The following is a 26,159-nucleotide window of genomic DNA, read 5'->3' as shown; positions in this document are numbered from 1 at the left end:
CAGTTAGATCCCATGCTTTGTAGTCCCACTGCATTTCATGCGTTCACCAAACCCACCCCTACCCTTTATTGTAACTGCTTGTTTGACTTTCTCCCTGTACCTGCAGACAGTAAGCTGTTTTATGCAAAATTTATGTCTGTTCCTATTGTTACTCCCAGCACTTAAAACAATGCCAAACCTACAGTAGACATTCAATAAATACTTCTTTAATAACTGCTATGAATGAATATATGCAGGGTCAAATTATTTTATATGTTAAATACATCATTTATATAAGAAATTATGATGTGTTCTATAAACATCATGGTTTTATCTAAGTGGTAGGAGGGATGAAGGAAGTGCAGTTTCATTTGGCCATTCTTGTATTTTTTCCAGTTTTAAGATTACTAACAGCAAATGAGACAGGTTTAAAAGAAGAAATATTTTGATTTAATAAGAAATTCTCACTAGTATGATCATTACAATCTTTTAAAGGGATAAAAAATTAAACAGGGAAATCATGATGCCCCATGACCTTTTCAGTTCAATACTCAGTAGAGTTCAAATGGCGTTATTATGAATATGAATGTTTATGTGAATAAATGTACCAGAAAAAAATAGAATCATATAAGTAATTTCCTTTACATTTACCCTAGGAATTCACTTTTTAAATGCTCAGACTCCAAGGCATTCTTATAAGCCATGAAATGACCCAAGTCAGCCACATCTGTTCAAAATGTGTTTTAGAAAGTTTATCTTAACAATAGTCAGTTGAAAAATTAATGTTCACCTTCCCTAAAAATTTTATCCAAAAGAGAACATAGCATAATTTAGATGTATATGAAGCAAAGAGCATGTTTTTATACAATGAAAATTATATTGTGACACAAGTAAAAACTGATCTTATTGCTTCTGGTTAGAAAACAGCAACATATTTCTTTTCATCTGGTCAAGATCCTTTTGAAATTTTGTTTTATTTTATTGATTTTATTAGCTTTATTTTTTTGCATTTATATGAAGGATGAGACTACTTGACTAATGTCAGACAAAATAGCAGGTATATTAAGTTTATAAAATAGTCATCTGATTTGAATCTTCTGTATAATATTCCCCAAATTGGTAAAAATAGTAACATTCTTGATTCAGTGGGTTAGATGAGAAAAGTATTGACTACCATGTGTAAATTTTATTTAGTTTTAGAGTTCCAAAAACAGAAAATGTTGATCCTATTGTGTCCTATTTCTAAGGGCATATCAAAAGCAATCAGTAACTCTCTCCTCCCTTTTACCTGATAATTCTGTTTGGTGGTGGCTTACTTTCTGTGAGTACAAGGCCAGTTAGACTCTTCTCTGGAAGTATGCAGGATAGCTGGACCATGGAGAAGAGAGTCATTTGGTCTTTGAGTACCATGTGCTACACACACTACTGGGAGAGAACTATGGGCTTCAGAGGGTTTAAGAAATTTAGAAACTTATAGTCTCATGACAAACGCTGAAATTCATAGTGATGCAATACAGAAATATGTGACAAGGCAGCACAGGACAACTCCACAGGCAATAATAGTGATTTCTGTAAGTAGACCAGAAGGAAGCTGCATGTTATGTTTATTACTGTTTATTACTTTTTATTTCAGTTTTTAAGATTTAGTCTTCAGGTTTTTTTTCAGCCAGTCAAGATTCTTTTGAATCTTTAATTTTCCTATTGTATTAGCTTTATGTCTTGGTATTCTTGTGAAGGGTGGGATCAAATGGCTGAAGTCTTTTGACTCTCAGTTTATAGAGCTTGATTTTTATTGACTAGGCAGTGGTCAACACCATAAGTTTTTGAGAGGATGAATGCCATCTCTTATATTGTTAAGGAAAGTTAGTGTGTTGATAACATGTACCGTAGATGAGAGGGGTGAAAATAAAGCAGGGAGACAAGAGATTACTGTAATAGTTCAAGACCAAAATGATCAGGAAGGGTGTTAGAAACGAAGGGAGTGTTTACTTTGTCTCATTCGTTGCCACATGCCTTATGTATAGAATAGGATTTAGTAAGTCCTGAGTGAATATTTGTTGATTCAGTAAATAAATTCAAGAAATATTTTATCCATTCAGCCTGTCTTTGTCTTTTGGTTGGGGCATTCAACCCATATACGTTTAAGGTAATTATTGATAAGTATGATCCCGTTGCCATTTACTTTATTGTTTTGGGTTCGAATTTATACACCCTTTTTGTGTTTCCTGTCTAGAGAAGATCCTTTAGTATTTGTTGGAGAGTTGGTTTGGTGATGCTGAATTCTCTCAGCTTTTGCTTGTCTGTAAAGCTTTTAATTTCTCCTTCATATTTGAATGAGATCCTTGCTGGGTACAATAATCTGGGGCTGTAGGTTTTTTTCATCACTTTAAGTATGTCTTGCCATTCCCTCCTAGCTTGAAGAGTTTCTATTGAAAGATCAGCTGTTATCCGTATGGGAATTCCCTTGTGTGTTATTTGTTGTTTTTCCCTTGCTGCTTTTAATATTTGTTCTTTGTGTTTGATCTTTGTTAATTTGATTAATATGTGTCTTGGGGTGTTTCGCCTTGGGTTTATCCTGTTTGGGACTCTCTGGGTTTCTTGGACTGGAGTGATTATTTCCTTCCCCCTTTTAGGGAAGTTTTCAACTATTATCTCCTCAAGTATTCTCTCATGGTCTTTCTTTTTGTCTTCTTCTTCTGGGACCCCTATGATTCGAAGTTGTAGCATTTAATATTGTCCTGGAGGTCTCTGAAATTGTCTTCATTTCTTTTAATTCATTTTTCTTTTTTCCTCTCTGATTCATTTATTTCTACCATTCTGTCTTCTAATTCACTAATCCTATCTTCTGCCTCTGTTATTCTACTATTTGTTGCCTCCAGAGTGTTTTTGATCTCATTTATTGCATTATTCATTATATATTGACTCTTTTTTATTTCTTCTAGGTCCTTGTTAAACCTTTCTTGCATCTTCTCAATCCTTGTCTCCAGGCTATTTATCTGTGATTCCATTTTGATTTCAAGATTTTGGATCAATTTCACTATCATTATTTGGAATTCTTTATCAGGTAGATTCCCTATCTCTTCCTCTTTTGTTTGGTTTGGTGGGCATTTATCCTGTCCTTTACCTGCTGGGTATTCCTCTGTCTCTTCACCTTGTTTAAATTGCTGAGTTTGGGGTGTCCTTTCTGTATTCTGGCAGTTTATGGAGTTTGTGGTGTTTCCTCACTGTGTGTGGGTTTGTACAGGTGGCTTGTCAAGGTTTCTTGGTTAGGGAAGCTTGTGTCTGTGTTCTGGTGGGTGGAGCTGGATTTCTTCTCTCTGGAGTGCAATGAAGTGTCCAGTAATGAGTTATGAGATGTCTATGGTTTTGGGGTGACTTTGGGCAGCCTGTATCTTGGAGCTCAGGGCTGTGTTCCTGTGTTGCTGGAGAATTTGCTTGGTATGTCTTACCCTGGAACTTGTTGGCCCTTGTGTGGTGCTTGGTTTCAGTGTAGGTATAATGGGAAAAAATAATAGCAAATGAAGCAACTGACAAACAACTAATCTCAAAAATATACAAGCAACTCCTACAGCTCAATTCCAGAAAAATAAATGACCCAATCAAAAAATGGGCCAAAGAACTAAATAGACATTTCTCCAAAGAAGACATACAGATGGCTAACAAACACATGAAAACATGCTCAACATCACTCATAACCAGAGAAATGCAAATCAAAACCACTATGAGGTACCATTTCATGCCAGTCAGAATGGCTGCGATCCAAAAGTCTACAAGCAATAAATGCTGGAGAGGGTGTGGAGAAAAGGGAACCCTCTTACACTGTTGGTGGGAATGCAAACTAGTACAGCCACTATGGAGAACAGTGTGGAGATTCCTTAAAAAACTGGAAATAGAACTGCCTTATGATCCAGCAATCCTACTGCTGGGCATACACACTGAGGAAACCAGAATTGAAAGAGACACGTGTACCCCAGTGTTCATCGCAGCACTGTTTATAATAGCCAGGACATGGAAGCAACCTAGATGTCCATCAGCAGATGAATGAATAAGAAAGTGGTAGTACATATACACAATGGAGTATTACTCAGCCATTAAAAAGAATACATTTGAATCAGTTCTAATGAGGTGGATGAAACTGGAGCCTATTATACAGAGTGAAGTAAGCCAGAAAGAAAAACACCAATACAGTGTACTAACACATATATATGGAATTTAGAAAGATGGTAACAATAACCCTGTATGCAAGACAGCAAAAGAGACACTGATGTATAGAACAGTCTTTTGGACTCTGTGGGAGAGGGAGAGGGTGGGATGATTTGGGAGAATGGCATTGAAATATGTATAATATCACATATGAAACGAGTCACCAGTCCAGGTTCGATGCACGATACTGGATGCTTGGGGCTGGTGCACTGGGATGACCCAGAGGGATGGTATGGGGAGGGAGGAGGGTTCAGGATGGGGAACACATGTATACCTGTGGTGGATTCATTTTGATATATGGCAAAACCAATACAATATTGTAAAGTTTAAAAATAAAATTAAATTTAAAAATATATATATAAAAAAATCACTTGCACATTTTTGTATGAACATAATTTTTCAACTCATTTTGGTAAATAACTAAGAGTGTGATTTCTGGATTGTATATGGTAAGGGCATGTTTAGCTTTGTAAAAAGTTAACATGCTGTCTTTCAAAGTAGCTATACCATTTTATGTTTCCACCAGCAATAAAGTAGAATTCCTGTTGCTTGAAAAAAAAAAAAAATATTTTAAATGTAGGCTGTGTGGCAGAAGGAAAAGAAGTTAAGTTCCACTCAGGTATTTCAAGCTTGATTGAACTATTATAGAAATTGAGCAGGGAGAGAAGATTTTGAGGAAAAATCAAGAACTATGTTTTATTTAAAACAATAATTCAGATCAGTCACTTAGTCATGTGCGACTCTTTGCGACCACATGGACTGCAGTACGCCAGGCCTCCCTGTCCATCACCAACTCCCAGAGTTTACCCAAACCCATGTCCATTGAGTCGGTGATGGCATCCAACCATCTCATCCTCTGTCATCCCCTTCTCCTCCTACCTTCAATCTTTCCCAGCATCAGGGTCTTTTCAAATGAGTCAGTTCTTCTCATCAGGTGGACAAAGTATTGGAGTCTCAGCTTCAACATCAGTCCTTCCAATGAACACTCAGGACTGATTTCCTTTAGGATGGACTGGTTAGATCTCCTTCCAGTCCAAGGGACTCTCAAGAGTCTTCAACACCACAGTTGAAAAGCATCAATTCTTCAGTGCTCAGCTTTCTTTATAGTCCAACTCTCACATCCATACATGACTACTAGAAAAACCATAGCCTTGACTAGATGGACCTTTCTTGGCAAAGTAATGTCTCTACTTTTTAATATGCTGTCTAGGTTGGTCATAGGAGTAAGCATCTTTTAATTTCATGGCTACACTCACCATCTGCAGTGATTTTGGAGCCCCCAAAAATAAAGTCTGCCATTGTTTCCACTGTTTCCCCATCTATTTGCCGTGAACTGATGGGACCAGATGCCATGACCTTGGTTTTCTGAATGTTTTTAAGCCAGATTTTTCACTCTCCTCTTTCACTTTCATCAAGAGGCTCTTTAGTTCTTCTTCACTTTCTGCCTTAAGGTGGTGTCATCAGCATATCTGAAGTTATTGATATTTCTCCCGGCATTGATATTTCTCTCTTGATTCCAGCTTGTGCTTCATCCAGCCCAGCATTTCTCATGATGTACTCTGCTTATACGTTAAATAAGCAGGGTGACAATATGCAGCCTTGACGTACTCCTTTTCCTATTTGGAACCAGTTCCATGTCCAGTTCTAACTGTTGCTTCCTGAGCTGCATACAGGTTTCTCAATAGGCAGGTCAGGTGGTCTGGTATTCCCATCTCTTGAAGAATTTTCCACAGTTTATTGTGATCTACACAGTCAAAGGCTTTGGCATAATCAATAAAGCAGAAATGGATGTTTTTCTGGAACTCTCTTGCTTTTTCCATGTTCCAGCAGATGTTGGCAATTTGATCTCTGGTTCCTCTGCCTTTTCTAAAACCAGCTTCAACATCTGGAAGTTCACAGTTCACATACTGTTGAACCCTGGCTTGGAGAATTTTGAGCATTACTTTACTAGCGTGTGAGATTAGTGCAATTGTGCAGTAGTTTGAATATTCTTTGGCATTGCCTTTCTTAGGGATTGGAATGAAAACTGACCTTTTCCAGTCCTGTGAACACTGCTGAGTTTTCCAAATTTGCTGGCATATTGAGTGTAGCACTTTCACAGCATCATCTTTTAGGATTTGAAAAAGCTCCACTGGAATTCCATCACTCCACTAGCTTTGTTCGTAGTGATGCTTCCTAAGGCCCACTTGACTTCACATTTCAGGATGTTAGCCTGTAGGTGAGTGATCACACCATCATGATCATCTGGGTCATGAAGATCTTTTTTGTACAGTTCTTCTGTGTTCGTACCACCCCTTCTTAATAACTTCTGCTTCTTAGGCCCATACCATTTCTGTCCTTTATTGAGCCCATATTTGCATAAAATGTTCCCTTGGTATCTCTAATTTTCTTGAAGAGATCTCTAGTCTTTCCAATCAATGCTCCCAAGTAAAACATTCAATAAGTATTTGGAGTTGTGGGGGGAGAAGATACATGGGAGAGAGTTTAATGACTAAGGTTTTCACTTTGAGAGCCATTTGCAATAGAGATGATAGAAGGAGTCATGAATAAATATAGAAGGAGTCATGATCCTTAAAGAAGGTATATATAAAGAGCAGAACGTCCAAGGGTAGGGCCAATTAATAGAGAAATAATACACTAGGCATTGGATTAAAAGCTTTATATGTATTATATCTTTTAATACAGCATCCCCCTGAGGACAGGCTTTCCCTAAGCAAATGGAAATTCAGAGAACAAGCAAGTCATCCCAGGTCCCATGCCCAATCAGTGTTGGAACTAGAATATGAACCTAAAGATATTTCCCCCTAGTTTTCTAATTCTGCTCAAATTTATCTCTGTTCATAAATTTTATCTATCTTTTCCAGTAAATCTCTAATGTATAATTATAGTTTATGTTTAAAGTCCTTGTCTGTTGGGTTCAATATTTGGTGAATGTGTGGATCTGTTTCTATTTTGTTTGTTTTTCTCCTGATTATAGTCATTCTTTCACTTCTTATCTCTTAATTTGTTTTATATATTTTATGGTAGATAATGAATAAAAAAGAACAACAGAGACTGGAGTAAATATTTACTCCAGAAAAGTCACACCACTTCCTCTCTGTGACAGCTAGTCTGAGGTGTTTATTCTTTTTAGTCTGTTCTCCAGTTGAGGTGAGTCTGGTTTGATTTTTGTTTCGTTTCAGTTTGCTACTTGTTTGAAATGTTTTGAAAGCAGGATAAAGGTTCTCCCTTTGTCAGGGCATGTGATCTATTCTCCAATGAGTCTAGAGATCTCTCTCTCCCTCTTCCCTCTACCCTGTCCCCATGTTTTAAAGTCCTTCACCACTGTTTTGTGCCTTTTTAAGGCCTTACTACTCTCAGCCTTTCTCTGCCTTCTCTCTGGCTTTCCAAGTCTTGGCTGAAATCTCTCAATCTTCCTGCCCTGTCACCACCCCTTGGTACCTTGAAAGTTCAATAGAAAAGACTTGATGGGCAGGTGTTCTCAAAGGGATCTCTGTCTCTCCCCTCTCCTGCCCTGGAGAGGGGCAGTTTTCTGAGGGTAGCCACTGTGTGCACTTAGTTAAGACTCTGAAAAAAAATTGGCAGCTATACATACTCCCTGGGTCTCTTCAGGACTCTTAATAATCCATCACAGAGGTCCACAAGAGTTTGGCTTTCCACATACGCTGATAGACATCCCACATCCATGAAGCTTTGCTTCTACTCAGTCTGTTCCCCCATTAAGAAAGTGGCCATGAATCTTCACTCATCTCAGAAAAGCTTACCCTGATCTGCTATTGGTTCATCCAGATGCCTTTGCATTCTCAGATCTCTTTATGTAAAACACAAAGGTGTGGTTTTGTAGCTGATCTGGCATATTTTTGGTATTATGGTGACAACAATTGTCTGCTTCCACTTTTTATATACCAACTGAAACTATTTAATAAATGTCTTAATCCTTTATATCATACTTTAGTGGGGAAAAAAGCAACTTGAAAAACACTTTTTTTATTTTTCAATATAGTTTTCTATCTTATGCATTTAAATTATAGAAAGAATCACGATAATTCAGTAAGGAACTAAACCTTAGGAAAGCCTATCCAGTATTTTCAATTACAATGATATTGACAGAGAAACTATCAAAGTGAACTGCAGAAACTGTATTTGAAATGAGGAGGTGCTGGCCTACAATAATACTAATTCTGAGTTGAAACCCAGACACAGAACTGATATATGTCAGAATAAAGTTGCTACTTTCTATGAGTAGTGTAGATATGAGCAACACTTGCTTACATGTTTTAGAAAAGCAGATTGAACGTCTCATACCACAAATATGTCTCTAGATTCTCCACTTACCTTAACTGACCCCTTTTTCAAAAAATCAAATCACACATGCATGCTAGGTTGCTTCAATCATGTTCAATTCTTTACAGGCCCTTGGACTATAACCCTCCAGGCTCCTCCATACATGGGATTCTCCAAGCAAGAGTACTGGAGTGGGCTGCCATGCCCTCCTCCAAAGGATTTTCCCGATCTGGGGATCGGTTGCGTTGGCAGGCAGGCGCTTTATCACTAGCACCACCTGGGAAGCCCAGTCACATGCACACGTCACGCTTTTGTGGTACCAGGTTGTTGATTTCTAACATAGCGCTGTGCCTTAGCTAAAGATTCCTAAAGAAAGTGGCTAGCTTAGGCTTTGCTTCTTGAGGAGGTTCTCTCAGGACACCAAAGGGCCTTGGAACTGGCCAAACGTAAGCCAAAAAGGATGGAATTTTTCTGAATACTTATGTCTACTAGAGCTTTAAGCTAATAGAGTTTAGAGAGTCTGCGAAAGACATCCTAAGAGTTCATAGGCTACTTCGTGGTTCATCAGCCATAAAATCCACTGCACGCTTGGAATCTGGAACCCATGGATTCTGGAATTCTGAAATCTGTCTGTGTAGAATCTTTCTTGACTTGGAATCTGTGTCCATGCTGGTCAGCGAGTGGTAGAGGGGGAAGAGATTGCACATATTATTTATAGAATCAACATCAATGCTTCATCATTCTGTGGTATTGAAATATAGGGTGCAATATATTTAGTAAGCTTCCAGAGACGAAGGACATTGTTTGTTTACTCCTGGAACTTTTTCATCTAGCAAAGCCTGCCCAATAATCACTATTCAGTAAATGTTTTTGGAAGAACTGACTGGTTGAATATTATGGAAATATTCTATGTGAATTGAAAATATCACTGGATTCATCCAAATTTTAGATTTCCTAGTGCTGGTTGGTTTAATATAGCAGTTTACATTATTTTTACTTAGGGACTAACAGAATTACTTCAGTAGGATAACAGCTATGCCAACATTAATTTAACAAAATAATTCAGTTATGCTTTTGTGGTAGATTATAGAAATTTTGCAAAGCTTCAATTATACATTTTCTAATAAAAAGAAGTCTGTGGTTATTAAGATATATTCCCACATAAAAAAAAAAAAAACTGACCATAAAGATGAGAGTAGAAGGTTCCCTTGGCAGAAAGTCACTAGAATGAGAAGACCAATGAAGGGAGATGAGCACAGAAGGGGTCGGGCACTAGCTGACAGAACAAGGAAACGCCCTTGAAATCCATACCCCATTATTATTCCTACATTTTTACTGCAAAGCAGACATTAATTTAATTTGGTTTACTACTGTAATCTATTCTTGTTATCTGCTCTCATAATGGCCAGCTGCCATAATTCTGCCTTTCCAGTTCCCTACTTCATGACCCACCATGGTGAAAATTTATCTACTAAGTTTTTGCAAGTTCATATACTAAATGCCACCTCATTTTCTTTCCCTCACTTTTCTTGCTGTTTTGCTTTATAGGTCATTCACATTACCACTGATCCTTAGAGGGAATAGAATTTTCATAGATCCATCCTTTCAATCCCTAAGGGCACATAGTCAATAGATGAAATGTAATGGAGTTGGAATGGTAGCACAACTATAAAAATAACCAAATAAATAAATGTGTAATATTTATGCAGGTAAAACTGAAAACTTAGGCCACAGTCCCAGCACTGGCAGTAACAGAGAACATCAATGGAGTCACCCTTCCTTTGGGCTATGAGGATTTGGGGCTACGAGAGGCTATAAGCAGGAAAAGCTATGAAATTCAGAATGAAGGAGTTAGAATCACAGTGACAAAGCCTCCATGAAAGACCAGAATGATTCTGTTGCACAGCTAGTGAGAGTGCTCCCCAGCTCTGATTCCAGCCTTGCTCCAGCCCAATAAGAGAGGATTTTATTCTCAGTATCAGGATCATTTAAATAACAACTTCTATTTCATGCAAAGCATGGGGTCAGGGTGGGGAGTGGTTGTTTCTTTGCTTATTTTTTTTTTAATTTCAGGTTTAATCAGACAACATTATAAGCTTTTCTTGGAGTTAGACCCTCCCGGGGCTTGTCTGCAGCATTGGAACTTCATTAGATCTTGATATTCCTAGAACTTTACTACTAATAATAGCCTTAAGCATAATAACCATGTTTATGACTTCCTTTTGTTCATAGGCCCAAGGAAAGGCCTTAGATTACATTCTCTTGTGTTGTCTGAGAAATTTTCTAAACGCATTTTTTCCCCTTCCATATATAGGTCAAAGGGCAGGGAAAGCACAATTTGGCTGCATATATCCTCATTTAGTACATAATGACTTAGTATCTTTCCTCCTTTTGAAGCTAAAGCTAGTGTCAAACTTTATAGTAATCTTTAAGCTTTTTCATTATACATAAAAATATTGGTCCAATATATCTTTTTATAAGGATTTGGGGATTATTTAAAATGCTATGATTTATGATAACATTCTTCAAATGGTTTTTAACAGTTTTTAAACAGAAACATAAGTCATTTTCCTATAGCTCACAATCTGTTTTGGAATTAAAGTTTCTAACATGGATATTTTTTTAGGACAAAATAAGTTAACATTTTTGTTATCTAAATTTTAAGTTTCCTGTTTCTTTCTCTTTTTTTCTGTTTTCAGCTTTCTAAGAAATATGGAGTCCATGTTTGTGGAGAAGGTGGAGAATATGAAACGTTCACTTTGGATTGCCCTCTATTTAAGAAGAAAATAATTGTGTAAGATATCATTTCAGCATTTTCTTACCCTTCCTCAAATTTAAGTGATGGAAGCAACTTAACTTTAAGCTGGAGGCAACTTTTGTTGGGAGAAATAGAACATGTCCTCCAAGTTCACAAACACTCAATTTGTTTAATACCAGTGAAGTCGTCTGAATACCTAAATCAATACCTGACAAGACGAGGCCTTCATAGAAGCCTATAAACTTTTTAGACATTGCACTTTCGTTTACTTGCTGATTATGGCCTGCAGTAAAACTGGTACCTACACACTGACACTTTTATCCTTTCATGAAGTGTGAATTGCCTGTATTATTTATCTTTCATTACAGCTACATTTGATAAACTGCCACATCAGTAGCCTGTGGGTTCCATTAACTCCATCCTCTTTTTCTTTCTTCTTGGCTTTAATAACTTAGAATAGTTATACTAAACAGTTCTCTTCAATTATTTGGGGTTATTTTTACATATAAACTTCTTAAAAATGAATTCTGTTTATGGTGAGTAGTGTGATTTCTTTGCCATAAATTGTTAAACATTTGTGTAGTAAAAGACAGGGACTTTCTTCGGTTGGTTACATCATTACCCATACTCTTAATTGATGTCACTCTTCTCATACGCTAAGAGAGCATTTTATTTGCTTTTCCTATGCTCTTTAGCTTCTTGAAAAGCTTGTCAGAATTATGCTTGATTTCAGAAACCTCATCTGCTAAAAGATTAGAATCTTGGATCGAATGAACCACTTCAGTGTTTTCAACACTGAAAGGTGATTTCTTTGTACATACTAATAATGAGGGAAGGAGTGTTCTAAGAAGTGAAAACAACTTGAGGTGAATTTTCTAAAAAATACCTTTATCTTCAGAAACATAGCCAAGACCTCATCCTTTGCAGTATTTACCCACTCTTGCTTTTCTTGTTTCTTCTAACTTCTTTCCCATTAATAATCATCAACGTAACAATGCATTTGGCCGATATGTACCTATTACCTATTATGCCTGAAACATTCTACTGAGCACCGTGGACGTTGGACATAGTTCCTGTCTCCAAAATGGTGGAAGTAAGACACATCTGCATAGAATTTGACACAAAATGGTAAAGAATAAGAGTCACAAGAAAAATTTCATAAACAGGAGGTATTTCTCCTGACTTCAGTGTTTACGAAACAATTCATGATTGAATTGTGCATTAGGTATTGCTTCTGTGAAAAAATACTGTTTTGTTACTCAAGAAGAGCATTTGCATGCTAGGGTGAAATTACAGTATAATGGGAAACTTGCAGTATACTTATGAATATGGGACTAACAAAATTAGGAAAAAAATTAAAAGCACAGTAAGAGAAAAAAAGGCCAAAGAAGAATATTCTTCCTATTTATTTGACAACTTGAGGTCCTGGGGCACCTAGAAGTCTTTATGGACAACCTAGAATTATAAGAAATGTACTGCTTTACATTACATAACCAGAAGGTTTGTTTATAATAGTAAACTTTAGACCTGAAAAATGAATCTTTCATCTTATCATTTTGTAGATAAGGAAACCTCAACCTAACTGAGACAATGGCATGATGGGAGTTTGTCATGATGTTGAAGAGAGGGAAGTCGGGGAAGGTATATTGGAACCCTCTAGTGCCAAAATGAGCTGTTCAGTTGAACTGGGTAATCATTTGTTGAGGAGAATGATGTGGGTAGGACTCTGCAGGCTGCTGCCCTACTCTGTAAGGGTTCTTTAAGAATGGAGGGGCTAATCAGCAATACTGTAGTGTGCACCCCTTAAGAACAGAGGAGGAAGTGCTGAGGATATTTCTTTCTTATCAACTAATCGCTAATCTAAATCTGATGCTTAAGCAAATTCTTTGCTTTCTTTTCTTCATATTTTCTGCCTCACCTCAGCTTCACAGCTTTATTTGAATTCTTTTCTCTAGATGGCCTTCCCATTTATCCCTACTTTGCTAAATCCTTCCATTTTTAAAAACTTTGGTAGTTATTGCCCCCAGTGCCTATTTTCATAACTTAACTCTCAGAACATACAGTAGGCACTAATAAATGTTGAATATCTTTGAATTAATTTTACTTATGATTTGTATATATACTATTTCACTTTTATGCATTTCTTTCTTAAGTTATACTTACAGGTTATAGTAGTTGAATGGAAAAAGAATATCACCCACTATATGCAAAATCTTTCCTTCACTTTAAAAAAAAGAAAATGTCCTTACCATGCTTATCTGATAAGCACTGAATGTGACGATATGAGTGAACAAGCATTGCACATTCTAAAACCATTATGTAAATTATTTCACTTAGAGATAGTTGTCCTTGTGATAAAATTAAAAGATAAGTTTAGACCAGGCAACTAGTTGTTAACAACTGACTATTAATCATCATGGATCCTGTAAGTTGGACTTCATTTGGGAGACAAATTTATGCTATTTCCTATTCTATTTGATATAGTAGTGAATTTCCACAATTAGCATATGACTACTTGATTATTAGGAGTCCCCTTTTAAATTTCTGATTCAAAATTTTATTGTTAAAAAGGAGATTACATCTAACAGGAGAAAAAAATAAACTTTTTCATGTAAAATTATTTTATTATGATTGGCAATTGTTTTAAAATAAAAAAACAGAGATTAACTCTCTTGTATAATGAAGGAATTGAGACAAATGGGTGGTTCTAGAAGTTTAGGCTTCCCTGGTGGCTCAGCTGGTTAAGAATCCACCTGCAATTTGGGAGACCTGGGTTCGATCCCTGGGTTGGGAAGATCCCCTGGAGAAGGGAGAGGCTACCCACTCCAGGATCCCTGACCTGGAGAATTCCATGGTCCGTATAATCCATGGGGTCGCAAAGAGATGGACATGACTGAGTGACTTTCACTTTCTAGAAGTTTATTATGAGATATATTAGAGATATATTCCAATTAACATTTTTTAAATCTTGTAGGAAAGACTAGCATACCAGTCTTTGCCTGGAAGTAATTTAGAAAAAGTTTTACTAGACCATTTTACAATATACGTTTCACATCAATTACAATGTGCCTACCCACCTCTAGATACAAATTTTTAGGTCAGAAAATGAGTTTTTTCCTGAGGAGCCTTGATAAAAAGAATTACGGCTTAGTCTTTAAGAGAAGAAGATACTTGCAGGTCCTAAAATAATAAACCTATTTTCCTATTGTTTCTTACTTTGAAATATGTATGTATGTGTATCGAAAGTAAGAATTGAAACATAAGAAATATAGCCAATATTTTGGGGGAAAAAAGTAAAAACTAAAGTACCAGTACTGTATTAATGAAAGTGATAATTTTCTTCTTGCTATTGATGAACACATCTTTAATGTCAGTATTTGATACAACCCCACATTTCCATTTGAACTAACAATATTAATATACTACTATTATACAGTTGCTATGTATGGGATGGGTGGATGGATAGAAGAAACAGTGGGTAGGAAGGAGGGATGAAAAGAACTAAATTCAATGATTAAAACATTATGTACTCATTTTCCCCACTCACTCCTAGTTTCTACCGATTCAAGTCAAGACATAATTCAGCCCAGAGCATCCTAATATCACATTTAGCAGTGGGGATGAATCAAGAACTTTCCTTATCTACTTTCTCATGTCTCTCCTATATCACTTGGGAAATTAAAATTTATGAACTAATTTCCCTTGTATTTAAATTTATATAATTATTTTTATTACGCTAGAGGTGCTATATGATGTTATTGGTATATATGTGTGATGATGTTCATCCACTCCAGTGTTCTTACCTTGAGAATCCCAGGGACGGGGGAGCCTGGTGGGCTGCCGTTTATGGGGTCGCACAGAGTCGGACACGACTGAAGCGACTTAGCAGCAGCAGCAGCAGCATACATATACAAGTAATATGCATGTATGAAAATGTATATATTCAGGTAAAGACAGGTAATTGAAAAATCTGTGTGGATTTTTGATAGTAAATATGTTTAACAAAGTTAAACTATACAGTAATTTTTTTATTCAACAAATGAGTGAATACCTGGCAATATATTCTTCTCTGAGCCAGAGGTGAAGTATAGAGGAACAGACAGACAAAGATGAGCAAAACGTGGTCCCTCATTGAAAATGAAGACAAGCACAGAAACACATAATTCTAATATAATAGATGTATTATGAAAGGGCTGTTGGGTTGCAAAGATCCCCTGTAGGACGAAATGGCAATCCGTTCCAGTATTCTTGCCTGGAAAATCCCATGGACAGAAGAGCCTGGTGGGCTACAGTCCATGGGGTCACAAAGAGTCAGACACGACAGAGCAACTGAATTTGTGTGCACACACACACACACACACACACAAATGCATGACCAGAGCACAGAAAGCAGGAAACTAGCACTGTGTGAGGATGTCAGGCAAGGCTTCACAGAAATGTGAGGATAAGTGTGAGTTTATAGGGGATATCTATGTGTGGTTGTGTTTTCGAGGGGAAGTAGGAACCAAGATCATGGCTGAATCTCAAAAGAAAGTATCAGTTTTTTGAAGTGAGAAGGTGGGGCCTGATCTCATACCTTGAGAGGGAGTCTGCTTCAGATAAGAGAGACTCAGACCTGGCTCAGGTAGCTGCCCTTTTGAAGTTGTAACTGGGGATAAGCCTAACGCAGCTGTTTGCTATAGAGAAATCTCCATTCTGTAAGAGGTCGAGGCTGCACTGATTACTTGTATCAGTAGGGACAGAGGAGGAGGGTAGCCAACTGGAAAGCATTTTTGCTGTACTTCAGTTGTTCTTAATTTGGGGGGTTTCTCTGAGGGTACTCCAGCAGATCCTGTTCTGGGTATCAGAAGCCGACAGAAACCAGAGACCCTTGAAAGTTGAGTTTCAACTGACAGTTTATGAAAGAAAAGAAGAGCAATAGTGGCATTATGCTCTTTGAAGCTACAAGCTATTTATTTGATATCTATTATCTATCTTCCAGTTGATTCTGGCTTTGTATAAGAGAATGAAATTATATTAGTCAATTATGGATTTAACAGAATCCATAAAAATCATATTCCTCTTCATTTAGTTCTGTTATATAGTATGATTAGAATGTTATATATTTTCTCTAGAAAACAGTCTTGATTCAAATGTGATAATTATATCAATTAAGTGAGCCATTTGCTGCCAATCTTCTGTTTCTAGTGGGGATAACTGGCATGAGAACGGAGGGCCTGAAACCCTTTCTACTGACACATCATTGGTTTAGGTTAGACATATTTTGGTGTATCCATTGTCAAGGATATCAAGACCAAGCTCCTACATCAGGCATAATTCAGGCTCAGGGTCAGTTTCCAAAGCTGGAAGTAGTAACCCCAAGAGATTGAAATCTAACGTAAAAATGAGATCATATACAATAGTAAGAATTTGAATCTATTGATGAGCCAAGACACGACAGAATGATCTCTGTTCATTTCCAAGCCACACCATTCGATATCACAGTAATCCAAGTCTATGCCCCGACCAGTAATGCTGAAGAAGCTGAAGTTGAATGAACCTACAAGAACTTCTAGAACGAATACACAAAAAAGATGTCATTTTCATTATAGGAAATGAAATGCAAAAGTAGGAAGTCAAGAAATACCTGGAGTACAGGCAAATTTGGCCTTGCAGTACAAAATGAAGCAGGGAAAAGGCTAATAGAGTTTTGCCAAGAGAATGCACTGGTCATAGCAAACACCCTCTACCAACAACACAAGAGAAGACTCTACACATGGACATCACTAGATGGTTAATACCAAAATCAGATTGATTATGTTTTTTGCAGCCAAAGATGGAGACGTTCTATACAGTCAGCAAAAACAAGACTGGGAGCTGACTGTGGCACAGACCATGAACTACTTACTGGCAAATTCATACTGAAATTGAAAAAAGTAGGGAAAACCACTAGACCATTCAGATATGAGCTAAATTAAATCTCTTACAATTATACAGTGGAAGTGACAAATAGATTCAAGGGATTAGATTTCATAGACAGAGTGCCTGAAGAATTATGGACGGAAGTTACTGACATTGTACAGGAGGCAGGGATCAAGACCATCCCCAAGGAAAAGAAATGCAAAAAGGCAAAATGATTGTTGAGGAGGCCTTACAAATAGCTGTGAATAGAAGAGAAGTGAAAGGCAAAGGAGAAAAGATATACCCATTTGAATGCAGAGTTCCAAAGAATACCAAAGAGAGCTAAGGAAGCCTTCCTCAAGGATTAATGCAAAGAAATAGAGGGAGGGGGAAAAAATGGAAAGCCCTAGAGATCTCTTCAAGAAATTAGAGATACCAAGGAAACATTTCATGCAAAGATGGGCTCAATAAAGGACAGAAATGGTATGCACCTAACCAAAGCAGAAGATATTAAGACAGGTGGCAAGAATACACAGAAGAACTATATGAAAAAGATCTTCACAACCCAATAATCACAATTATGTGATCACCAACATAGCTCCAGACATCCTGGAATGGACCTTAGGAAGCATCACTATGAACAAAGCTAGTGGAGGTGATGGAATTCCAGTGGAGCTATTTCAAATCCTAAAAGATGATGCAGTGAAAGTGTTGCACTCAATATGTCAGCAAATTTGAAAACTCAGCAGTAGCCACAGGACTGGAAAAGTCAGTTTTCATTCCAATCCCAAAGAAAGGCAATGCCAAAGAATGTTCAAACTACCGCACAATCACACTCATCTCACACACTAGTAAAGTAATGCTCAAAATTCTCCAAGCCAGGCTTCAACAGTCCATGAACCGAGAACTTCCAGATGTTGAAGCTGGTTTTAGAAAAGGCAGAGGAACCAGAGATCAAATTGCCAACACCTGCTGGATCATGGAAAAAGCAAGAGAGTTCCAGAAAAACATCTATTTCTGCTTTATTGACTATGCCAAAGCCTTTGACTGGGTGGATGACAACAAACTGTGGAAAATTCTTTAAGAGATGGGAATACCAGACCACCTGACCCACCTCTTGAGAAATCTGTATGCAGGTCAGGAAGCAACAGTTAGAACTCAACGTGGACCAACCGACTGGTTCCAAAGGTTAAGGCATAGGTCAAGGCTATGTATCGTCACTGTGCTTTTTTAACTTATATGCAGGATACATCATGAGAAACATTGGGCTGGAAGAAGCACAAGCTGGAATCAAGATTGCTAGGAGAAATATCAATAACCTCAGATATGCAGATATCACCACATTCATGGCAGAAAGTGAAGAAGAACTAAAGAGCCTCTTGATGAAAGTGAAAGAGAAGACTAAAAAGCTGGTTTAAAGCTCAACATTCAGAAAACTAAGATCATGGCATCTGGTCCCATCACTTCATGGCAAATAGATGGAGAAACAGTAGAAAGAGTCAGAGGCTTTACTTTTGTGGGCTCTAAAATCACTGCAGATGGTGACTGCAGCCATGAAATTAAAAGACGCTTGCTCCTTGAAAGAAAAGTTATGACCAACCTAGACAGCATATTAAGAAGCAGAGACATTACTTTGCCAACAAAGGTCCATCTAGTCAAAGCTATGTTTTTTCCAGTAGTCATGTATGGATATGAGAGTTGTACTATAAAGAAAGCCGAGCACCGAAGAATTGATGCTTTTGAACCTTGGTGTTGGAGAAGACTCTTGAGGGTCCATTGGACTGCAAGGAGATCCAACCAGTCCATCCTAAAGGATATCAATCCTAAATATTCATTGGAAGGAATGATGCTGAAGCTGAAACTCCAATACTTTGACTACCTGATGCGAAGAACTGACTTATTGGAAAAGACCCTGATGTTGAGAAAGATTGAAGGCAGGAGGAGAATGGGACGACAGAGGATGAGGTGGCTGGATGGCATCACCAACTCAATGGATATGAGTTTGAGTAAACTCCCGGAGTTGGTGATGATAGGGAGGCCTGGCATGCTGCAGTCCATGGGGTCACTAAGAGTTGGACACGACTGAGCAACTGAACTGATGAGGCAATATAGAACCAGGACAGACAAGTATGGAGTAAATAAGCAGGACAACTTAACTAGGGTTAACAAGGCAGAGAGGCAAGTGGTAAAAAGCAAGAGGTCTCCTCTTTGCTTTCTTTTTCTCCTCCTTTTGTTCTTTATACAGGGAGGCATCTTTTGGTTTAGGTAGTCTGTGAAGACAGATTATTACTTTCTTTCATGATCACAACTCTTTAATGATTTTATTTCTACTGTAATGTGTTACTTTTAATATCATAGAAGCCCATTTTAATTTAATTTTAAAGCACTAACAAGATTCATATTTGATACAAAAGTTTCATGAATGGTATCATCAGACTGCTTTTTCTCTATCTCTGATTTTCATGTGAAAAGTAAACAGATTTTGCCCATGAAAATTTAATATACTGGATCCTAGTATTTTGAGATTTCTTCTGTTGTCACTAAATAACTTTACAAACACTGATTCAAAATTATTTTATATAAATGGAAAAGATGCAAAGTAAGAATCTATTTTGCTGAACCACAGTGGTTAAAATGCTAACAATGTACTAGTATGAACACTGCAACTAGTTCCTGAGGCTTTAAAAAGAGATGAGCAATTTCTGCTTTTAGAGTTTCAATTAAAATGCAAAAACACTGTTTCTTAATCAACAACAATAAAAATAATTAGTTATTAGAACTTCACACATAATCTTATTTATTTACATGTGCTTTACAGGGTATCTTTGATAAAAGTTGATTTAATTTACGTGTATCCATATGGTGCCAGCAAGCAGTTCATACTATTTTACCTGAATGTGGTAATTGCTATGTCAGACAGTCAATTTTAATAGCAATGATATTACAGTGTGAAGAGTTCATCTAGAGCTTAAAACCATCACCAGTACTGCTTTTGTGAAGGATAATTGAGATTTTGTGTGAAACACTGAATGAATTACCTCTTGAAAATGAAAAGAATAATGAAGATAAAGCCCTATTGTTTAATGGTTAGCCCATACCAACCAAGTTTGTGGAAATGAAATTGAATAGAGGCTTCAAGCTGTAAAACTGTTCAGAGAGCTCTGAGTGAACCTGAAAGTTGAACTGTGTGTCCTCATAAAGATGAAAGCTTCTTCACTTACTCTTGAAAGTTTAGTTCTCTCCATCTTTTACCCAATTAAATATTTAATTATTAAAAGTAGATGTTAATCACTAATTGTGAAGTAAATACGTATACAGTAGTATTCCAGTAGAAATAAATGAGGATTTTTGGTCTTTTCTAGTCACTAGTAGGCGTTAGTTTGCCACAAAACAGATTTTGCATAGTATATAAACTAATTATAATTTTTATTTTATTTCAGAGATTCATCAGAAGTAGTCACACATTCAGCTGATGCATTTGCACCTGTGGCTTACCTACGCTTTTTAGAATTGCACTTGGAGGACAAGGCAAGTAAGCTAAAATTTGCAGTGATTTAAAGTGAAAATTGGGATATGTGCATTGTCTCTATATATGTAATTCTGTAACAACAAATGAAAGGCAAAAAATGATTTTTGTCAGATCCTCAGTCAATAACTAAGAATTTTTCAGCTGTTTATGATTCTGAGAGCTCTATATGATATAAAAGACATTACATTTCTGAAGAGTTTGTAGTTCATCTGAAAAGGGAATCATATATACATTAATCGAGGAGAAGACAGGACAATGTATAACCAAATATTAAATCATCTAGTAAATTAAGAGTTAGGTTGTTGAGCATTTGCTGTAGGGGAAAGGTTTGAGGATAAATTGAATACTCATACAAAATTTGAGGAGAATGAGAAATTAAAGCTGTGCCAAAAATAAACAAGAGAACAGACGTACAAATAAAAGATGGAAAATTAAGCAAAAACTATGATAAAGAGTTTTATTTTAAATATATTGTCAAGATACAGCAGGTTTATTTTTAAATGTTTTGTAAAGTAGTTAAGGTCTAGATTAGACCCTTTGATTAAAAGTTCTGCTCCTTAAGACATAAAGGATTGGGAAAAGGCTTCTGCATCTTTCGTGTTCTATCACCAAGTCTTGATGCACACCCAGAGTTTTATATATATAATAGATAATCTGAAGAATCAAGAAACTCAGTGATCGGCAAAAGAAGGAGAAAAATGGGAACCCCAGAAATCTCTTAATCAGGAGGAGTTTCCAAAAGTAGAGAATGATATTTGCTGTCATTTCTCCAGAAAAATTAGGATAGACAGAGTTGAAAATAGATCATTGAATTGGGCTGAAAGGAGGCTATTTCAGTGACCATTTGCCCAGAAGCTGGTAACCCTGGAGACAATGAAGCTAAACTGTCCAGACTTCTTCCAGATCCAGATCCACGGAAAGAAGCTTCTTATTTCAGGTCTCTGCTACTTTCGCTGCCATGTGCATACACACAAAAATCAAAAGCACCAAATTCTGGTTTAGATACATTGGCCGTGATACCTTCAGCTCTACCTAAATAGCTCATTATTCACACTGTTTGGATATTTCGTTAGTCTTCACTGACCATTTGCCCTCTTTGGGAAAACAATGTTACTTCTGTGAGGTACAATACTCGTTGACACTGAATAAATATGGTGTGTTTCCTTTGTTTTTTTAGGTGTCCCCAGTACCTGACAACTGCAGAACATCTAATGATATACACAACTCTTGAAAAACATTTTTTGTTACTAACCTGCTATTTCTATTTAAATTTAAAAATTACATAGCATTGTCCTAATTATTTTATGCCACTTTTTCTCATTACCCTTTTTTTTAATTCTTAGAAATATTTACTTTATCAGAAATTAGTAGAACCATTGACTGGTTAACACATCCTGTGCATCATCTCTGGTAGATTTTTCTTTTCCCTTTTACTTCATCTGCAGTCCTCATTTTCTGCTCTCATCTCAGCCAATGATATGATGCAAAGGCATTTGAAAATGAAGATGAAAAGGCAATCACTATATTTAATCACATTTACTGGGTGTCATCATTTTTGTTTTGCATATATTCATTGCTTCAACATTACTGGACAATCAGGAAGAATACCATTAGCTCTTATTGGTTATTTTATAACTGATTAAAAACATGCAGTTTTTCAGCATTACCTATGTTGACTTCAGGCTGTTTTTTGAACTCACAGAAAAATTGAGCAGAAGGCATAGAGAATCCCCACACATGCACAGTTCCCCCGAACTATCAACATCCCCCACCACAACAGTACATTTGTTACAATCGAGGGATTTACACTGACACATCATTATCACCCAAGGTCCATAGACAATTCACTCGGTATTGCACGTTCTGTGGATGACACGTATCCATCATTAGACATGCCATACTGAGGATGTCCACTGCCCTAAAAAATCCTCTGTGCCCCACCTTTCATCACTTACTTCCTCCATCTCCTGGCAACCACTGATCTTTTCATCATCTCTCTAGTTTTGCTTCTTCCAGAAGGTCATATAGTTAGAATAATACAGTATGTTGCCATTTTTAGATTGGCTTCTTTCCCTTAGTAATATGCATTTAAGGTTTCTGTGTGTCTTTTCATAAGTTTTTAAGTGCTTAATAGTATTCCATTGTCTGGACATACCATGATTTATTTATCCATTCACCTACTTAAGAACATCTTGGTTGCTTCCAAGTTTTGACAATTGTGAATAAAGCTGCTATAAAACACCCATGTGCAAGTTTTTGTATGGACATAACTTTTCAACTCTTTAGGGTAAATGCCAAGGAATATGATTGCTGGATTATATGATGAAAGTATATTTAATTTCACAAGAAGCCATCCAACTGTCTTCCAAAGTGTCTGTACCATTTTGCATTCTCACCAGCAGTGAATGAGATTCACTATTCTCTATTCCTATTCCCTCTATTTGTTCACTATTTGTATTCCTCTGCCTCCTTGTCAGCTTTTGATATTGTCAGTGTTTTGGACTTTTATCATTTTAATAGGTGTGTAATAGTATCTCATTGCTGTTTTAATTTGGATTTCCCTGATAGCATATGATGTGGAACATCTTTTCATATATTTTATTTGCTATCTCTGTATTATATTTGGTGAGATATCTGCTTGGATCTCCTGCCCATTTTTTATATGAACTCTGTTTTCTTATTATTGAGATTTAAGAATTTTCTGTATGTTTTGGAAATAATTCTTTATCAGCTATGTCTTTTGCAAGTACTTTCTTGTGATCTATGGCTTGTCTTCTCATTCTTTGCCAGTAACTTTGCCAAAGCAGAAGTTTTTAATTTTAATGAAGCCCAGGTTATTATTTCTTTCATCAATTATGTCTTTGGTATTATATCTAAAAGTCATCACCAAACCCAAGATCATCTAGATTTTCTCCATTTTATCTTCTGTGATTTTTATACTTTTGCATTTTACATTTGGGTCTGTTATTCATTTTGACTTTATTTTTGTAAAAGGATATAAGGTTTGGGTCCGGATTCATTTTTTCATGTGTGGATATTTGGTGGTTCTGGCATCATCTATTGAAAAGATTGTATTTTCTCCATTATATTTCTTGCCCCTTTGTCAAAGATCAATTGACTATATTTGTGTAGACATAATTCTTAGCTCTCTATCTGTTTCATTGATTTGTTTGTCTATTCTTTTGCCAATACCACAATGTCTTAATTACTATAGCTTTGCAGTATATCTTAAAGTCAGATAATGTCAGATTCTGATTTTGTTCTTCTTCTTCAATATTGTATTGACTATTCTAGGCCTTTTACCTTTCCCTTTAAGCATTAGAGTCCATTTTTTATATCTACAAAATGACTTGGTAAGATTTTAAATGGAATAACATTGAATCTATTGATCAAGTTAGAAAGAACTGACAACAGTATTGAATCTTACTATCCATGACCTTGGGGTATCTGTTTACTGTATTCTTCTTTGATTTCTGTCATCAGAGTTTTATGTATATATGTATATGTATATATGCTTGAATATCCTTTTTATTTTCATCATTCCAACCTAATACGTTAAATATTGCCTCCTTTCAACTTTTTTTTTTGCAAATGACAGACATCAAGGTAGCATTCTTAGTGTGAATCAGGAAAGAAATAAGTAAGAGTTCCTTTTCCAGAAATTGTATTATGTATCAATGGCTTGAGTAAAGCACTGACCAAGTCAGCAGCTCTACCCCTGAGCCCACTCAGGTAGTAGAGAAGGGGATTTTATAGAATGAAAACAAAAGTGTCGTTAACAAAGGAAAGATGATTAAATGCTCAGTTCAGTTCAGTTCAGTAGCTCAGTTGTGTCTGACTCTTTGTGACCCCATGAATTGCAGCACGCCAGGCCTCCCTGTCCATCACCAACTCCTGAAGTTCACTCAAACCCATGTCCATTGAGGTGGTGATGCCATCCAGCCATCTCATCCTCTGTCGTCCCCTTCTCCTCCTGCCCCCAATCCCTCCCAGCATCAGGGTCTTTTCCAATGAGTCAACTCTTCGCATGAGGTGGCCAAAGTATTGGAGTTTCAGCTTCACCATCAGTCCTTTCAATGAACACCCAGGACTGATCTCCTTTAGGATGAACTGGTTGGATCTCCTTGCAGTCCAAGGGACTCTCAAGAGTCTTCTCCAACACCACAGTTCAAAAGCATCAATTTTTGTGCTTGCTCCAGCAGCACACATACTAAAACTGGAAGGATACAGAGAAAATGAGCATGGTCCCTGTGCAAGGGTAAAGGAAAATTCATGAAGTGTTCCATATTTTTGGAATATTACTCATATTTTTGGAATATTCCTAAAAATTAAAAAAATGGGTCATTTGTAATTATATAGTTGAACTTAAGACAGTCATATAGAAAAGTAAGCCAGAAGGATAAAAACAAATATTGCATATTCATATATGTATATATGGAATTGAGAAAAATCCTACTGATGAACCTATGTGCATGGCAGGAATAAAGGCACAGATGTAGAGACCAGACTTCTGGGCACAGGAAGGAAAGAACGGGTGGGATGAATTGAGAGAGTAGCACTGATGTATATATACTACAATGTGTAAAACTTAAAGCTAGTGGGAGCCTGCTGTCTAGCACAGGGAGCTCAGCTCTGCTCTGCGATGACCTAAAGGGGTTGAGTTGCGGAAGGAGTGTGTGGCAGGCTCTAGAAGGAGGGAATATATGTATGATTATAGCAGATTCACATTGTTATACAGCAGACTAACACAACATTGTAAAGCAGTTATACTCCAATTAAAAAATAAAATTAAAAAAAGAAAAAAGTAAAAACAAAAAACAAAAGCATCAATTCTTCAGCACTCAGCTTTCTTCACAGTCCAACTCTCACATCCATACATGACCACTGAAAAAACCATAGCCTTGATTAGATGGACCTTTGTTGGCAAAGTAATATCTCTGCTTTGCAATATGTTATCTAGGTTGGTCATAACTTTCCTTCCAAGGAGTAAGGGTCTTTTAATTTCATGGCTGCAGTCACCATCTGCAGTGATTTTGGAGCCCAGAAAAATAAAGTCTGACAGTGTTTCCACTGTTTCCCCATCTATCTGCCATGAAATGATGGGACCAGAATCCATGATCTTCGTTTTCTGAATGTTGAGCTTTAAGTCAACTTTTTCACTCTCCTCTTTCACTTTTATTAACAGGCTTCTTAGTTCCTCTTCACTTTCTGCCATAAGGGTGGTATCATTGCGTCTCTGAGGTTATTGATATTTCTCCAGGCAATCTTGATTCCAGCTTGTGCTTCTTCCAGCCCAGCGTTTCTCATGATGTACTCTGCATATAAGTTAAATAAGCAGGCTGACAATATACAGCCTTGACGTACTCCTTTTCCTATTTGGAACCAGTCTGTTGTTCCATGTCCAGTTCTAACTGTTGCTTCCTGACCTATATAGGTTTCTCAAGAGGCAGGTCAGGTAGTCTGATATTCCCATCTCTTTCAGAATTTTCCAGTTTATTGTGATCCACACAGTCAAAGGCTTTGGCA

At 36.9% G+C, this 26,159-nt stretch overlaps 1 protein-coding gene and 1 non-coding gene across 2 annotated transcripts in view; both read left to right on the top strand.

Moving 5' to 3' along the window:
* DPH6 (diphthamine biosynthesis 6) overlaps positions 1–22,874 on the top strand; it is a 190,102-nt gene extending 167,228 nt beyond the window's left edge. The window contains exons 7-9 of the mRNA XM_027553480.1: positions 11,166–11,260; positions 20,545–20,632; positions 21,811–22,874. Of these exons, the coding sequence (XP_027409281.1) occupies positions 11,166–11,260; positions 20,545–20,632; positions 21,811–21,864 (237 nt within the window). The 3' untranslated portion in view covers positions 21,865–22,874. The remainder of the gene's footprint in view (positions 1–11,165; positions 11,261–20,544; positions 20,633–21,810) is intronic.
* A 1,945-nt stretch (positions 22,875–24,819) lies between these two features.
* LOC113900593 lies at positions 24,820–24,925 on the top strand. The gene has a single exon (XR_003513220.1). It is a non-coding gene; the product is annotated as a U6 spliceosomal RNA (small nuclear RNA).
* Positions 24,926–26,159: the final 1,234 nt, after the last annotated feature.

Source organism: Bos indicus x Bos taurus, chromosome 10, assembly GCF_003369695.1.
Source record: "Bos indicus x Bos taurus breed Angus x Brahman F1 hybrid chromosome 10, Bos_hybrid_MaternalHap_v2.0, whole genome shotgun sequence".
In the NCBI taxonomy this organism is placed as follows: Eukaryota; Metazoa; Chordata; class Mammalia; order Artiodactyla; family Bovidae; genus Bos; species Bos indicus x Bos taurus.
Note: the sequence above shows the minus strand (reverse complement) of the source record. Positions and strands in the feature narration are given on the sequence as shown.